The 17,536-nt window shown below is 37.9% G+C and overlaps 1 protein-coding gene and 1 non-coding gene across 7 annotated transcripts in view; one reads left to right on the forward strand and one right to left on the reverse strand.

Moving 5' to 3' along the window:
- Window positions 1–17,536, reverse strand: part of CCDC158 (coiled-coil domain containing 158) — a 116,103-nt gene that overhangs the window by 89,267 nt on the left and 9,300 nt on the right. For 5 of the 6 annotated variants that reach the window (XM_073017419.1, XM_073017418.1, XM_073017416.1 and 2 more), the window contains exons 3-4: window positions 9,692–9,834; window positions 2,187–2,404 (exon numbers count right to left, since the gene is read on the reverse strand). In XM_073017419.1, coding sequence (XP_072873520.1) covers window positions 2,187–2,404; window positions 9,692–9,761 — 288 coding nt within the window. In that variant the 5' untranslated portion in view covers window positions 9,762–9,834. The remainder of the gene's footprint in view (window positions 1–2,186; window positions 2,405–9,691; window positions 9,835–17,536) is intronic. The other variant, XM_073017417.1, reaches the window with a different exon arrangement.
- LOC119624042 (small nucleolar RNA SNORD50) lies at window positions 8,636–8,708 on the forward strand. The gene has a single exon (XR_005240131.1). It is a non-coding gene; the product is annotated as a small nucleolar RNA SNORD50 (small nucleolar RNA).

The following is a 17,536-nucleotide window of genomic DNA, read 5'->3' on the forward strand; positions in this document are numbered from 1 at the left end:
GAAAATAGGAGCTACCATATGATCCAGCAATCCCACTGTTGGGTATATACCCCCCAAAAAGGAAATCAATATACCAAAGAGGTATCTGCACTCCCATGTTTGTTGCAGACTGTTCACAATAGCCAAGATTTGGAAGCAACCTTAGTGTCCAACCACCACAGATGAATGGATATAGAAAATGTGGTATTTATAAACAGTGGAGTACCATTTGCCATAAAAAAGAATGAGATACTGTCATTTGCAACATGGATGGAACCGGAGGTCATTATGTTAAGTGAAATAAGCCAGGCACAGAAAGACAGACATCACATGTTCTTGCTTATTTGTGGGATCTAAAAATAAAAACAATTGAACTCATGGAGATAGAGAGTAGAGGGATGGTTATCAGAGAGGGTGGGAAGGGTAGTGGGGGAGTGCCAAGGGGAGGTGGGGATGGTTAATGGGTACAAAAAAAAAATACAATGAATAAGACCTAGTATTTGATAGCACAACAGGGCGACTATAGTCAATAATAATTCAATTGTACATTTTCAAATAACTAAAATAATATAATTTGATTGTTTGTAACATGAAGTATAAATGCTTGAGAGGATGGACACCCAATTTTCCATTATGTGATTTTTTACACATTGCATGCCTGACCAAAATAGCTCATATACCCATAAATACATATGCCTTTTTGTTTAATCAAAAAAAAAAAAAAAAAAAGAAAGAAGAGAGAAAACAGTGATTCCTGGAAACCATGGATCCAACCTGGAAAGTAGTGGCAGAAGTCTTAGGAAAAGAGTTATACAAGAGACCTAAGAGAAACTAATCTAGACTGGGCAAAAGGTCAGAAGATGCTTGGAGTGTACCGGGTCAAAGGAGGATATAGAAAACCTATATGATGTGTTTTTTTCTAATAAGGATATGATAAAGGTAAATAGTATAAGAAAAAAGAAAGGCAATTAGGAACCCCAGTAAAAACAAAAACCTACACAAGAAGGAAATTTACTGATTTAACACATATTTACTGAAGGCCAATAAAGTGTCATATACTGTTAGGGGATAGACATAGAAAACAAATTAAGACACTGTTTCTTCTCATTGGTACCTCTGTGCTTCCTTTGTCTATATATACATCTTCATTAGTGTACTTATCATAGGGTAATTCCACTGTTTATATGACAAGCTCCCCTCCCAGACTATGAATTCCTTGTAAGTCCTATCTTATTCATTTTTTTATCCCTGTGCATACTGGGGTACATAATTTTCAACACTAAATAAAATTGTAGATTTTTTTTTCCTAAAAATGTTCACACAATCTGATGAGGTAATGTGGTAATGAGAAAAATTAGATGTACTAAATACTACAATAAATGTGTACAAACGGCAGTAACTGTACAGAGGAGAGCACACCTAATGTCATCTAGAGGAAAGGGTTCAGAGAAGAAAATGCCTGGGCTGAGTCTTGGTGCACAATAAGAGTTTGCCAGGCAGATAAAGTAGAGAAGAGAAAACGGCCTGGGCAAAGGCATGCAGGTCTGGAATAGCGCAGTATCCAGGGACGAGCAAGTGGCCTGAAACTGCCAGAATAGAGGTACCTATGGAGAATGGGTAGCATATGAGGCTAAAATGTACCAGGGCGAGGTTAGAGCATGAAGAGCTTTGGATGTGACAGTAAGGAGTTTGGCTTTTAGATTGTTAATTACTGGGACCCAATATGCAATTGTAAAGCCAGCTTGATTCTACATAATGTCTACTTGAAATTTTTAGCAAATAACTTCTAGATGCTATTTAGCTATGATACATACACACATATCTAAAAACCTACCCTCTACCATTGCTTTGTAAAGAGAAATCAGGTATCATGTTAGCAGGACAATAGGTCTACGCCAATCATTAATTATAACTGCAGATAAATGCTACTTATAATTTTGAGTTATTCAAGTTTTGTTAAAATTTACATCGTGAAACCAAGGTGCTTTGAATAATTATTAAAAAAAGAAAAATTAATATGTAGACTTTTCATTAGCCCAATTTTAATACTGAAAATAGAAGGCACAGGTCAAATTAACAAATTTAACCAATAAACCCATTGTTAGTTTTTTCTTCCAGGAAGTTGTATAACTGGCTTTACAACTACATATTGGGCCTCACTGTTGTACCCCAAATAGCATCAGGTACCAGAAGAGAAGGCAACTCACTTCATTTAGTCTTCTCTGTAAATCTTTGACTTGATGTGAATACTCTTCTAAAACACGTTCAAAGTGTTCCTTTCCAGGATATTGGATGATTTTTCTAGGAGAATCAAGTTCCGCTTCATATTTAGGGAAAAAAGGAACCTGTGTCAAAGTCCCAGCTGAAGATGTGTTTTCAATTATCGTACCACGAATAGATGACACAAAAAACGGACTTGAAGAACCTAAATATCAAATAATTCATTAATTAACTTTTTTTCTTGAGAAGGAGTTTCGCTCTTGTTGTCTAAGCTGGAGTGCAATGATGCGATCTCGCTCATTGTAACCTCTGCCCCCCGGTTCAAGCGATTCTCCTGCCTCAGCCTCCCGAGTAGCTGGGAATATAGGAGCAAGCCACCATGCCCGGCTAATTTTTTGTATTTTTGTATTTTGTATTTTTGTATTTTTGGTCTCAAACTCCTGACCTCCTGACCTCCTGACCTCAGGTGATCTGCCCACCTCGGCCTCCCAAAGTGCTGGGATTACATGTATGAGCCACCGGGCCTGGACCATTAATTAACTTTTTCATAAAATAATTTTGTGCACAATTATGCTAACTGATGCCCTTATTGAACCCCGAAGAAGCTTAAGGTCTCGGGGGAAAATACACATGTGAAGGGATAAAGCAATTTTGGCCTTAAGCTGATGCTGTAGCAGGATGAGACTGTTAGGGGCCTTCTTGGGAGAAAGTGAATGTATTTTGCATGTGAGTGAAATGTAAATAATTTGTGATCGGGGGCAAACTGGTGGTGGTTTTAAAATATGTCCAAAAATTCTTTGATATTCCTCCCTTGAGGAGGTAGAGGTTAATTTCCCTCCTCTTCATAAGAAAGGGGAAGGAAGGGTGCATGTGTTTCTGTGTGTTTGTAGCATTTACTTAATTTTGCAAAAAACAAACAAACAAAAACCTGGAAGAATAAAACAGAAACTCATAAAAGCAGCTATCTATGGGGTATAGGGATAAGTAGAAACAGAGTGGTGTAGATAGGGATGGGAGCAAGACTCTATTTAGAGCATACTGTTCACAAAGTTTTTATTTCTGAGCCATATAAATGTTACATGTATTCAAAAATAAAATTAAAAACAAATGAAAATAAATTAAATACTAACAAAAACAAGTAAACCTAAGTAAATAAGGAAATTGATAACCACCTCACAGAGAAAACAAGATTGTTCCTTCAAATAACATTAGAACACAGTGCTAACGTTAGAACACTGTACAGCCAGCCTTGGTTACTTAGTAAGCGGTTAATGTTGGTAGTGTTGTTATAATTCTGAAACTAGTTCATGTGTATTATAGAAGAGAGAAAATGAATAAATGTACTGAAGTCTTTGGAAATTAGGGTTTTCACTGTAGGAAAGACACAAATATGAATGATAAGGAAGAACTCTATGATATCGGATTTGAATTTGAGTTATCAGTGCTTCTAACTTATGATTTTTAAAAATTGACTTCCAAGCTTTAGCCACTAAACGGTCTGAGACACAATGGCACCTCAGTAGCAATATACATGCCAGATCTTGATTTCTGAATATGATTCCCTCCTAAAAGGAACAAGGGCTTGCTAGCAAAATGGTTGAATCCAGGTCTGAGGGAACAGGCAAAATACAAGGTGAGCCTGAAACGTTTTGATGTGCCAGAAAGCAATAAATTGGGGTAATGCCTTTAAAAAGACACAAAACCAGCTTTAAGGGGCTGGTCAAATTTGATACAACTGAGAATCAAAAACAGTAGTGACAGCAATGCATCATAGCACTTTAAATTAAAAAAACAAAAGATGGTTCTATAATGATAACAGGGAAAGCTGTTTTATTCCTGAAGAATGTCAGCTAATAACTATGATAAAATTAGAAAATCATCAATGTAATAATTGATTTAGGCATGGATCTTTAGTTGACGCTAAAGCCACTGGATGAAGGATTATTTAGTAGCAGGATATTCACAGGGTTTCAAAAGATTTGCTAAAGATTACATACTAATTACAAAGGGGGAAATGTAACTTTCAATTAGTGGGATGTGGCATTATGTGTTCCCTGGGGGTATGCTGTAAAAGTATACATCACTTGGCTGGGCATGGTGGCTCATGGCTGTAATCCTAGCACTTTGGGAGGCCAAGGCAGGTGGAGAGCCTGAGTTCAGGAGTTCAAGACCAGCCTGGGCAACATGGTGAAACCCCATCTCTACTAAAAATACAAAAAATTATCCAGGCGTGGTGGTGCATGCCTATAATCCCAGCTACTTGGAAGGCTGAGGCACAAGAATCATTTGAACCTGGAAGACGGAGGTGGCAGTGAGCTGAGATCATGCCACTGCACTCCAGCTTGGGCGACAGAGCGAGACCAAAAAAAAAAAAATGTATACATCGCTTATGTAAAACTCTTGTCAAATGAGTATAATCTAAATCTGAACATGAGAAACAATTTTTAAAATTCTAGAATGGGGACATTCTATGGTACATTCTGTAACAACTGTTCTGAACTCTTAAAGCCAATGCCATGAGAAACATGCAGAGAGAGACAGAATGGTTATAAATTTAAAGAGAATAAGGAGATCAAACAACCAAATACAATTCATGATCTTTGATTTGCTCCTAGATTAGTAAAAATACCTAAGACTTTTTGGGAGGACAACTGGAGAAATTTAAATATGAACACATTAGATGATACTGTATTGACAGTTTTTATCTTAGATATAATAATGTGGTTTGAGAAAATCATCCTTATTCTTAGGAGATGCACATTCAGGTTTTAAAGCAAGAATCATGATGCTTTCAACTAATTTTCAAATAGTCTGGCAAAATGAGATACATATTATAGGTACACAGATAAAGCAAATATGACAAAATGTGGAGAACTAGTGAATCCAGTTGGAGGGTATATAAGGTGAGCACTGTATTGTTCTTTCTATTTTTCTGCAACTTCAGAAATTTCAAAAAAGAAAACTGGGTGGGGAACATCACACACTGGGGCCTATTGGGGTGCAGAAGGAGGGAGAGCATCAGGATACATGGCTAACGCATACAGGGCTTAATACTTAGGTGATGGGTTGATAGGTGATGCAAACCATGATGACACACATTTACCTATGCAACACACCTGCATATCCTGCACATGTATCCCAGAACTTAAAATTAAATTAAATTAAGTTAAATTAAAAATAAATAGGCCGGGCACCGTGGCTCACGCATGTAATCTCAGCACTTTGGGAGGCCAAGACAGGTGGATTGCCTGGGTTCAGGAGTTCAAGACCAGCCTGGGCAACACGGTGAAACCCCATCTCTACTAAAAATACAAAAAATTAGCTGAGAATGGTAGTGGGCGCCTGTAGTCCCAGCTACTCGGGAGGTTGAGGCAGGAGAATGGCATGAACCCGGAAGGCGGAGCTTGCAGTGAGCCTAGATCGTGCCACTGCACTCCAGCCTGGGCGATGACAGAGTGAGACTCCACCTCAAACAAAATAAATAAATAAATAAATAAATAAATAAATAAATAAATAAAAAGCAGTTCATTGGACTTAGCAAAGAGGGGGAATCTGGCCACATTGGCCAGAGTTATTTCATTGGAATACTGGGCGCAAAAGCCGTAAGGCAGTAGCTTGTAGAGTGAACGGATGGGTAGAAAACGTAGCTAGGGAACACAGATTTTTCTTTTAGAAGGCACAACTATGAAGGAGAGATCAGGAAGGGATAGGTCAGGGAAAAGTGTTTTTGTCGTTTTGGTTTGTGTGTTCTATGTATTTGTTAGTGTTTTTAGATTGGGAGAGACGTAGAATGGTTTTATTGATGAAAAGGTGCAAACGGAGAGAAAGAGGCTGAAGATACGAATGAGCCGGGGTAATTTCTGAGCCAGATCTCTGAAGGGGCAGAGGATTTGACAGTGGGGATCGAAAAGAAAAACATGGTTAGTGAATTAAGAAGCTGACTCTTCCATTGAGCTATGGGAGAAGGAGGCATGGACTGCGAAAAATAGTGGGCCTTCAGCACAGGATATGAGGAGAAAAAAAAGAGGATCAGCATAGGGCTTCTATTTTCTCTAGAAATTAGGAAATAATGTTATCTGAGAGTGAGAAAGAAGAAGACAGGGAAAGGGAGTTAAGAATGGTGTGATTTTCGTATGTTTATTGCGGCACTATTCACAATAGCAAAGACTTGGAACCAACCCAAATGTCCATCAATGATAGACTGGATTAAGAAAATGTGGCACATATACACCATGGAATACTATTTAGTCATAAAAAAGGATGAGTTCATGTCTTTTGTAGGGACATGGATGAAGCTGGAAACCATCATTCTGAGCAAACTATCGCAAGGACAGAAAACCAAACACTGCAAGTTCTCACTCATAGGTGGGAATTGAACAATGAGAACACTTGGACACAGGGTGGAGAACATCACACACTGGGGCCTGTTGTGGGGTTGGGTGATAGGGGAGGGTTAGCATTAGGAGATATACCTAATGTAAATGATGAGTTAACAGATGCAGCACACCAACATGGCACATGTATACATATGTAACAAACCTGCACATTGTGCACATGTACCCTAGAACTTAAAGTATAATAATAAAAAAAAGTTCATACTTCTCCCTCTGCACTACCCCTCACAACCAAAAAAACAAAAAAAAAGAATGGTGTGATTTTGAAATAAGTATTATGGAAACTGGAAAGATACCTGGCTAAGATCATGAGAAAAATTTCTTAGCAGCATCCAAATGAGATAAGAGACTGACTCTGAAGTGGAAAATACACATTTGTGTATTTTCCCTAACAAATTCAAAATCTTGCAGCAGCCCACTGAATAACAGGGAAGGCAGTCAGCCTGATAAGGATTTGGTTTTTCCTGTAAGAGTGCAAGAGAATAATAAAGGGGAAAGGAAGTTGAGAATACTGGCAAGTGACTCGCTGAAATAAGGAATGATACAAAAGAAAGTGAAGATAGAATGAGGCTGATAATTTTGGAGAAAATGGCAGAACCTAAAGCAGTTGTTCTCAATCTTTGCTATAAATCAGGATCACCTGGGGAGCTTTAAAAAAAATCCAGTGGTGCCTGATCTCCACTCTAGACCTACTGAATCAGAGTCTCAAGGTGTAGATCTAAGCCATTTAAGTGTTTACAATCTCAAAAAGTGATTTTTGACATGGGTCCACTACCTTCATGTGCAGAAAACAGGTGTACTCTAGGAATAAGGGAGTGAGATTGTTGAAAGATAGGAGGTTGAAAGAAAAACAAACTTCCTTTCTTTGCCAATAGCACTCCCACAAGCATGGTAAATGTTCCTAAAACCCACAGACTTTCTGTAAAAAGTGTGACAAGCACCAACTCCACAAAACGACACAGTACAAGAAGGGCAAGGATTATCTGTATGCCCAGAGAGAGTAGCATGATGACAGGAAGCAGAGTGGCTATGATGGGCAGACTAAGTCGATTTTCTGGAAAAAGACTAAAACGATCAAGAAGATTGTGCTGATGCCTTGAGTGCACTGAACCTAGCTGCAGATCTAAGAGAATGCTGGCAACCAAGAGATGCAAGCCTCTTGAACTGGCTTGAGATATGAAGAGAAAGGGCCAAGCAATCCAGTTCTCAGTGTCACCTTCTGTTTTATTGTGAAGACAATAAAATCTTGAGTTTTGGCCGGGCGCGGTGGCTCAAGCCTGTAATCCCAGCACTTTGGGAGGCCGAGACTGGCGGATCATGAGGTCAGGAGATCGAGACCATCCTGCCTAACACGGCGAAACCCCGTCTCTACTAAAAAAAATACAAAAAACTAGCCGGGCGAGGTGGCGGGCGCCTGTAGTCCCAGCTACTCGGGAGGCTGAGGCAGGAGAATGGCGTAAACCCGGGAGGCGGAGCTTGCAGTGAGCTGAGATCCAGCCACTGCACTCCAGCCTGGGCGACAGAGCGAGACTCCATCTCAAAAAAAAAAAAAAAAAAAAAAAAAAAAATCTTGAGTTTATGTTAAAAAAATAAAAGACAAGAGGTAGAATTTCAGAAGTCTATCAGTTCTTGGTAATGAGATCCAAAATAAGGGAGTGGGTAACTAGAGTAAAAGTTAAAATAATAAGAATTTAAGAGGTCAAAATGCTGTAAGTCTAAGATCTTAGATGGGTCACCCATGAGGGTGGTATTACAGGATGATGATGCACCTGAGCAGGGAGGGACAACCCGTGATCTAAGTGCCAGTGCCAATAATGAGTATGAGGATGTGGCTATGTAGGAAGTGAGCAAGCGGAGGTGGCCAGGGGAGATGGGTGTAGTAAGGTGGAGATGACAATGGCATTTTAGGATGTATGAGGATGTAGTGAGAAGCAGAAATGTTTACACAATAAGGGTACTGAAAGAAATGTTTCTAAGCAGACCAGTAAAACAACAGATCAGTATCTGAGAATAACCTCTGCATGCACTAAAAGAATGAGTTACATCTGTGATTATCCTATTTCGAATCTGAATTTCTACTAGAAAAAAAACTTGTATGATTTTGGCTTCTGAGATAGACCATTAAATTGAAAAGAAGAAAAGAATGAGGAGAGATGGGCAAGGAAGGGAAAGTGCAGGTCATTTGCCTGATTGCCCTTGAATGCATTTGCTGTCCTTCCCCTTCTCTGTTGAGTGTTGTAGGTTCCCTTTCTAGTTCTCTTCCAGGTAGGTTTGCAATGGGAAGAGCTGGCAGAAGAGCCGGAGGCAGCAGAAAGGGGGAAACCAAGGTCATGGTCCTCTCACTGTCTCAAACGGGGATCTGGTAGTTAGTGGTGGCTTCAGCTCCTTCCAGGCAGCCCTCTCCGTGGTTCTACCTCTAGCTTCCATGCCCTTGCAACAGCTGCTTTTCTCATTGTCCTTCTAGCCAAAGGCATGATTGGTAGCAGCTTCCTACAGTAGGTAATTTCCGTGTTGTTTCATCCCTTTAGGCTTTGCAGCTCTTTCAACACCCATGTAACCATTCCCTGTATTAAATTCCAACTATTTATTCCATCTGTGTCTGTTTTCCTGACATAGGAATCACCTTTTGATTGAAATAATTTGGATCAGAGGTGATGGGGGCTTGAACCAGAATACCAGTAACGGAAATGGAGAGGGAAAAACTGAATTCAAGAGACATTTCAAAGGTAAAATCAGCAGGGCCTCAGTACCTGACTGGATGTAGCAGCATGTAAGGAAAAAGAAGTAAAATGATACAAAATTCTGACAGGCTGGACCAAGAGACAGAGGAGGAAGAGAAGGCATTAGGAAGGCATGGTGCATGTTGAGGCTGAAGTACCTCAATGTAGAAACATTTTTTAAAACAAAAAATTCCTTGAAAGACAAAGGAATTTCTTCTTCAAAAAGTAGAGTTATAAACAATATGATAGACATTCATGACCATGGTCTGCAACCTACATGGTTAAAAACAAAACATACTAGAAACAGCAGCTTGAATGAGTATCATGAAGACTGGTTAATTCTAATTTTTTCCCATTTGTTTTATAAACAGCACATACCTTCATTAGATGTGACACCACTACTTGATAAAATATCTTCATTATTTGATTCACAAGCTTTTGATTCCATATTAAATATTGCCACCTCTTCTTAGAGATCTTGAAGTATGAATGGTTCCCTCTTTGGTTCTTTTGGTTCCTGTCTATGAAAGACAGAGATTCAATCTTTATTAATAAGGTACTATGTGAAAAAAGTTCATAGAGGAACAGGAACTGACTTTTTAACATTTGAAATTTAGTAATAATTTCTTCTCCAGAAAAATAATTATTTATACTGAAATACATTGTATTACATAAAATTAATAAGTGAATACAATCTTATGGTGAAAATTATTGATTTTAATGACAAAGTGGATTATTAAAGACAACCTGAAAATAAGAAACTAATAATTTTTGTGGTAATTAGTGCTCTGATTTGGGGTAGAGGTTTCTCATAAAGTTACACCATCAAATAATGGAAGAAAATATCTCCTTAGCAAACACCACAAATCATCAAAATAGAGGTCACTAGTAAAAGTTGAAGAACTTCTTTGATGTCAAATAGTGCTTACAATTTTCGTTTGAGCTAAGAGGGGAATTCTAAATGTGGAGAACAATGGTGGTGGTCTGATTTCAAATCTTCCTCTCATCCTCCCAAATTGCCATAAAATCAACCAGGCACTCCACACCCCTAGCATCACTGGAAGACAGAGAGTACCACAACCTTCAAATAATCTGCAAGTAGAGGGAAAAGCTTTTTCCAGAATGATTCCTGCAGCCCACCTACCAACACTAGAAGCCTAAGGGTACAGAAAATGGGAAGAGGTAAGCAGAAGACAGAAAAAGTACAGATAAATTCACCCCCAGATGTGAAAAAGTAAAGGTCAAAATATTAAGCACAGGTTGGAACCTGATAGTCCACAGCCCTGACAGTGGAGTAGGTATTTGAAGAAGTAGCGGCCTCAGAGAAGCAGTGTTTCTTGGGGCGAATGAGATACAGAGAGAAAAGATGGTCTCCCCTAGGGACATGGCAGTCAAGGGAAAGAAGGAAATGAGAGAGAAACACTAAGGAACCAGTAGAAACAAAACACAAGCTAGATATACCACCCTCCTTCCACCCTTCCCACCCAACACCACTAACCATAAAGAAACTGCATGGCAGAAGGCAGTCTCAAAGTAAGAACTTTGTCCACAAAATGAATAGGAATAAATGAAAGCAGACTACATCTACTGCAAAATGTCAGAAAACATGAATAAAATCTTTTCTGATGATGAAAAGTCTCTCCCACAAACAACAAACATGAAGCCAAAGAAAACTGTAACATAATACTCCAAACTGAATCCAGTATGCTCAAACAAGCATTTAGGGGTATGAAAAATCACCCTTGAATTAGAAATGTAAAGTCAAAGAATAAAAAATGGACAAGAAACAAAACAAGAAAACAAACAGGAAGAGATTAAATGAGAGTTGATTAAAGTTAGGAAAGACAGAGAAATAAAAAACAAAATTATATCAGAAATAAAGACTGAATCACAAAGTATACAAGCAATGACAGGTTGTAATAAAAATTTAATAAAGGCACTGAAGAAAATCAGGAAAGCCACCATTAAAATAAAAAATAAAATAAAGAAGTAAAAAGGGTGAAAGCCAGGCCTGGTGGCTCACGTCTGTAATCCCAGCACTTAGGGAGGCAGTAGCAGGAGGACAGCTTGAACCCAGGAGTTCAAGACCTATCTGAGCAACAGAGCAAGACCCCATTCTCCACAAAAAGGAAGAAAAGAAGACAAAAAAAAAAAAAAAAAAAAAAAGAGTGAGAGAGGATTGAAATGGAAGACAGGTAAATAAGGTTGAATACAACTGGGTTTCCTAAAGGAAAAGCATACAACAATGAAACAGAACTATTATTTAAAACTATAATCCAAGAAAATTTTCTAGATACAAAGACCTGAATCTATAGGGAAAGGTGACTAAGAATGATCAACTCTGAGACATATACTATTAAAACAATATTAAGACTTTAAAGATAATGAAAAAATCCTCAGTACCTCCAAGCAAAATGATGAAATAATTTACAAAGGCAAGAAGATTAGAGTGGCACCAGGTTATTAAAAAGCAACACACACAGTAAGGCAAGAGTGTAGTAGTACTTTCAAGAAAGAAAAGAAACGACAAACCAAGGATATTACAGCCAGCCAAGATGTCCTTCAAAACGTGTGAAGCCACAAAAAAAGCAGTTTTGACTGTACCGGAACACTGTGCCGTGTGCCTCTGCTGAGGATTCTACTAGAGAAGATGAGCCTCATTCACCCAAAAGACCACTGTAAAATGTGGCAACTGGTGAAGATCTTCAAGGTTTCGTGTAGGTTCTAAATTTTTAAAAATAAATTTGGAAAAAAAGGATAAATACAAACATTTAAAAAACAAGACTGCGAAAACTGCAAGGGGACTGATGGTGAATATTTAAATATTCAGTTATAGAGCTGAGAAAAACAAAGGTGAGGTAATGGCACTGAGTAGTGATATAAATATTATGTGCATGACAAAAGAGAATAAATGTAACTAAAAACGGAAGGAAGAGGAAGAAAAGCAGAAAGTAAAAGACCATTGACTGTTATAAAGGGAATAGACAGTAGTCAAAGGACACCACTTAAAACTGACAAAAAGTAAAAGGTCAAGTAAGAAAAAGGGGTTTTAAAAGTGCACTATAAAAAGCATAAGTACAAAAGTAACCACTAGAGTAAAAATACAAACCTTCTTAAACGACAAAGAATTCTAAAGGGAAACATAAAGAAGAAACACCAAATAAAGAAACTCTAGCAAATATAACACATTCAGTAATTACACCCACAAGATAATATAATGGTGTGAAAAAAATACCACAGAATTTAGACCAGTCATGTTGATAAATGTCAGACGACTTAACTTGCCTATTGGAAGACAAGGATTTTCAAATTGGCTTTCAAAAAAAACAACTCTTCTAAGTACAAAAAAGTATGCCTAAAATCGCACAGATTCAAAAAGATTAAAAATAAAAGGATGAACAAAAATTTTCCAGGCAAATGAAAACAATAAGAAAGCACCGGTTAAAATCCTGATACCAGACTAAGCAGTCTTCAAGCCAGAGAGCACTAACTAAAACAAAATGCAGCGCACTTGAAGTTAAAAGCCACATTCCACAACAAAGACATGTGCCACATAACACAGCCATCACTTGGATAAAGCACAAATCCACAGAAGATATGCTAAGAACTGCAAACACAGTAATAATGGGAGGCTTTAACGGACAATTAGTATTACACAGGCCAAGTGGACAAAAAATAAGTAGAGATATAAAAGATTTAGAAGAACTAATCACTAAGGTTGACCTTTTGGCTATATATTAAACACTATACTTTGATAACAGACAATATACTTTCCTTGCCAAGGGCACATGACACATTCACAAAAATCAGTCACATTCTAGGGCACAAATAAAAGGTTGGTAGGCTCCATAAAGTAGAAATGTTACAAACCACACCTTCTGGTCACAGCATAATAAAGCTAAAAATTAAAATCAAAATCTCCAAATTAAAAAGGTCTTTCCACTTGGAAATTAAAAGGCCTTCTATTAAACAACTCTTGTGTGATTAGGGAAATACAAGCTGAAATTAAATAATTTCTGAAAAATAATAATGAAAATAGTACATATCAATCTGTGACATACATCAAAATAGTAAAAAGATGAAAATTCCCAGCCCTGGACACATATATCAATAAAAATGAAATAATAAAAGTAAATTAAGTCTCTAACACAAACCACAGAAAAATGGGTGAACTAAAAGAAAGCACAAGTAGGAAATAATAAATGCAAAAGCAGCAATTAAGATAGAAAAAAGAAAAACAATTGGTCAAATTCATGAATCAAAATCTTGATTCTTTAAAAAACAAAACAAAATAGATGTGGGTGAGGACCACTAACGTGATGGGAAGAGGAAGATCAGGTAACACTGCTTGTCATTTTTACATTAATTCATGATTATAAGCATAAAGTGCTTTAAAATTTTTTTTCAAACCCTGAGCATAACAGTTTTTATTAAACTGAATTCATTTTTGTTATTGAATTCAAATTTTCTTCCTTTTGATTACTGAGATGCCACCTGTCAAAACTACAGTCAACGACAGAACATATCTACCTTAATATGTTTCGTGCTATCATTTTTTAGGAAGTAGTAGACAGGGAGATATTCCATAAAGAATTATAACAAATAGAATGTTAGTCAAGATTGCTAGGCAATTTAAATGTTCTAAATAGAAGAGACTGCTACTTCAGGAAAAAGAAAACCTTGCCTATTGAAAGAAAAGGATTTTCAAATTGGCTTATAAAAAATGACTCTATGCTGTGTACAAGAAGCATGACTTCTCATTTAAATGAGTTTCACTGTGAATGTTTGTTGTATAATTTTATTGATACATTAAAATGATACATTTTAGGATTCTTCAGGATAACGAATGACACTAAGAAAGTTCAAATTGCTGAGTAATGTTATCATGAATTAGAGATCAATCAGAAGCATAAAGAAATGAGAAGGACAGGTATAGAACCACAACCAAATACTGGCAAATCATATAGTAATTCACTATGAAAGACTTTAGTATTAAGCAGGAAACAGAATCTAAGACCGAGGCAGAACTGAAACTAGAAGTTAGAGAGTAGAGAAAAGAAGAAAGAGGAAAGTTTGGCTTTAGAATATTCTGATGTTGAAACCACACTTGTTTACTTCGAAGTAAGATGAATGCTTGTGTTATCATAATTCAGTATGAATGCTTGTGTTATTCATAACAGGCTGTTGGAAAGCAGCAGTCCTTCAAAGGAGAATTTTTTTTCTTAGAAAATTAGTAGTTTACAGAAGACAGCATGGGTTTATTCACTTAAAATAGAGTTTTAAAACAATCATTTATTTGTGAAGAGGATGCTTAGTACTTCTGTTGCCAATGCTGGTAGTTATTTTGTGTGTGTATTCTAGAGTAATGAAAATCTGCATTTAAATAATATTTGTAATTCATTTTCACTATTTTAGACTGACCATATATCCTCAATTTGGTCAAGTCATCAGTGTTTCTCTACTTTTGTGACACTATAGGAATTGAAATATTTTTCCTATTTTCAGGCATAAAGCTTATGAAATGATTAAAGATTTCTAGAAAAAGCAAGGTTTTTTGCTTTGGTAAATCATAAAATTGTCTAAAAAAAGCTCTGCACCTGGTTGAACTGGGGATCATAACACAAACTTACATGTGAATTTTAAATCTCTGAGTAAAATTCAGAGGTGAGACCTTGGCCTCTTCTGATATGCCCAAGGTCTATTTTGAACAGTTCTGCCTGATTTAAAATTATGAACAAGTTCACATTAAAAGGAGCCTTACATTTCTAAAAGGTAATATCTAGGCTGGGTGTAGTGGCTCATGCCTGTAATCCCAGCACTTTCGGAGGCCAAGACAAGCAGATCACGAGGTCAGGAGATCGAGATCATCCTGGCTAACATGGTGAAACCCCATCTCTACTAAAAATACAAAAAATTAGCCGGGTGTGGTGGTGGGCACCTGTAGTACTAGCTACTTGGGAGGCCGAGGCAGGAGAATGGAGTGAACCCGGGAGGCGGGGCTTGTGGAGAGCAGAGATCGCGCCATGGCACTCCAGCCTGGGCAAGAGAGCAAGACTCTGTCTCAAAAATAAAATAAAATAAAAAGTAATATCTATGTAACTATTCTACTCTGGTTATTTGATTGGAATGTTGCCGGGGGGGAAAAAAAAGTCTAAGAAACCATAGACCACAAAGAGGGAACTTTTGGAGGAAAATTGCCTAAAGCCTTAGGCTTTGTTATATAGTTGAGATAAAACATTTAAAAGTATCTCCTGGGTTCTGACCTCTCCTCCTTGGATTCGAAAGACCCTGGTAGGTGTGCACTTATACTTTTCCTAGTGTGAATAATCCTCACCTTGATTTCTTTTCGTATGGCTACTAGTTAAGGCAGACCTCTCATGTGACTATCATAGAATGAATAACTGATTTAGAATCCTTTTTTTTTTTTTTTTTTTTTTTGGTGAGACAGGGTCTTGCTCTGTCTCCAGGCTGGAGTGCAGTGGTGCGATCTCGGCTCACTGTAACCTCCACCTCCTGGGTTCAAGCAATTCTCCCACCTCTGCCTCCTGAGTAGCTGAGATTACAGGCATGTGGCACCATGCCCAACTAATTTTTGTATTTTTAGTAGAGACAGGGTTTCGCTGTGTTGGCCAGGCTGGTCTTCAACTCCTGGCCTCAAGTGAGTGCCTGCCTCGGCCTCCCAAAGTGCTGGGATTACAGGCGTGAGCCACCATGCCTGGCCCAAGCTCTATTTTGATTGGGTGCAGATGACTTATGATGTACGTTCTATTTAGATTCCTGGATTCTTCAACTGACTCAAGCTCCTAGGATGATGAACCACCCTACCTTCCACAGAAACCTGAGACTGGGGATCTTACAGAACTGGTCTGTATTCTTCTAGAACCAGTCTGCAGGTATGTTTTCCTTGGGAAATTCTGAGGTACCTCAGGACTGATTCAAATAAACATATCTGGGCTGGTACAATCTCAGAAACACAATAAGGAGAACCATTCATGTTGAACAGCATTGTACTACCTGAATTGCTGTTAGCTGCTTATTAACTTCACATGTTCTCAGTGTCTGTTTTCTCAATTACACTTTTTCAAGTCTCTGGATGTTACAATCCTAGCTCTGTGATCTACTAGCTGTGTCACATTGAGAACAATATTTAATCTCTGTATGACTATACAAGGGAGATAAAAAGTATACAGTTTAAAAGGTAAAAGAGTATATACCTTAAAAGAATAAGAGTTAACTGAGATAACTCACGCACAGGCCTTCCTACATAGTAACTGCAGGCCTTCCTATATAGTAACTGCCTCAATACATATAAAGTACCAAACAATTGGATAGCAATAACATGAATAACAATACTATCTGGCAGGGCGCAGTGGCTCACGCCTGTAATCCCAACACTTTGGGAAGCCAAGGTGGGCGGGGATCCCTTGAGACCAAGAGTTAGAGACCAGCCTGGTCAACAAAGTGAGACTCTGTCTTTACAAAAAATGAAAAAATTAGCTGGGCATGGTGGTACTTGCCTGTAGTCCCAGCTACATGGAAGGGTGAGGTGGGAGGATCCCTTGAGCCCGGGAGTTCAAGGCTGTAATAAGCCATGATCACCACTGCATTCCAGCCTGGGTGACAGAGCAAGACCCCATCTCAAAAAAACAAAAACCAAAAAAACTCCCCAAAATCCCAATACTATCTTTATAACTTAAGCAGTGTATGTAAACTAACTCACTTTCCCATAATAAAGAGCTATATTACATTTCATATAGGCCCACTAACAGAAAAGAAAGTGGGTTTAATCTGCATTGACTAAACACAGGGACTAGTATAATATAATATGGAATAGAGCTATTTACGATCACATTTCACCCATACATAATACCATCTAGTAGGGAGGCAATATGGAAGAAGCACAGAACTTAGAATCAGGAAACTTAATTCTGTCATCTGTTAACTGTGAGAGCATGGGCAGATCTTTTCATATCTCTGAGTCTCAATTTCCACCCTTACTAAATGAAATTACAGTTGTGTTTTTCAAACCCTTCTTAAGCAGTGGAAATGTTTCTTTAAATCTTCTGAGCCCCACATACCCTCCTCTCTGCCCCAGAGACACCTCTATGAAACACAGAGGGCTCCACTGAACATAGCCTGAAAACCACAAAGATAAAGCTCTTGCAGCTTTTATATTGAAGGCCTATGATATATTCATATTCTGGCCTAGGCATCCATCAAGTT

The sequence above is a fragment of the Chlorocebus sabaeus genome, chromosome 7 (genome assembly GCF_047675955.1).
Source record: "Chlorocebus sabaeus isolate Y175 chromosome 7, mChlSab1.0.hap1, whole genome shotgun sequence".
Lineage (NCBI taxonomy): Eukaryota > Metazoa > Chordata > Mammalia > Primates > Cercopithecidae > Chlorocebus > Chlorocebus sabaeus.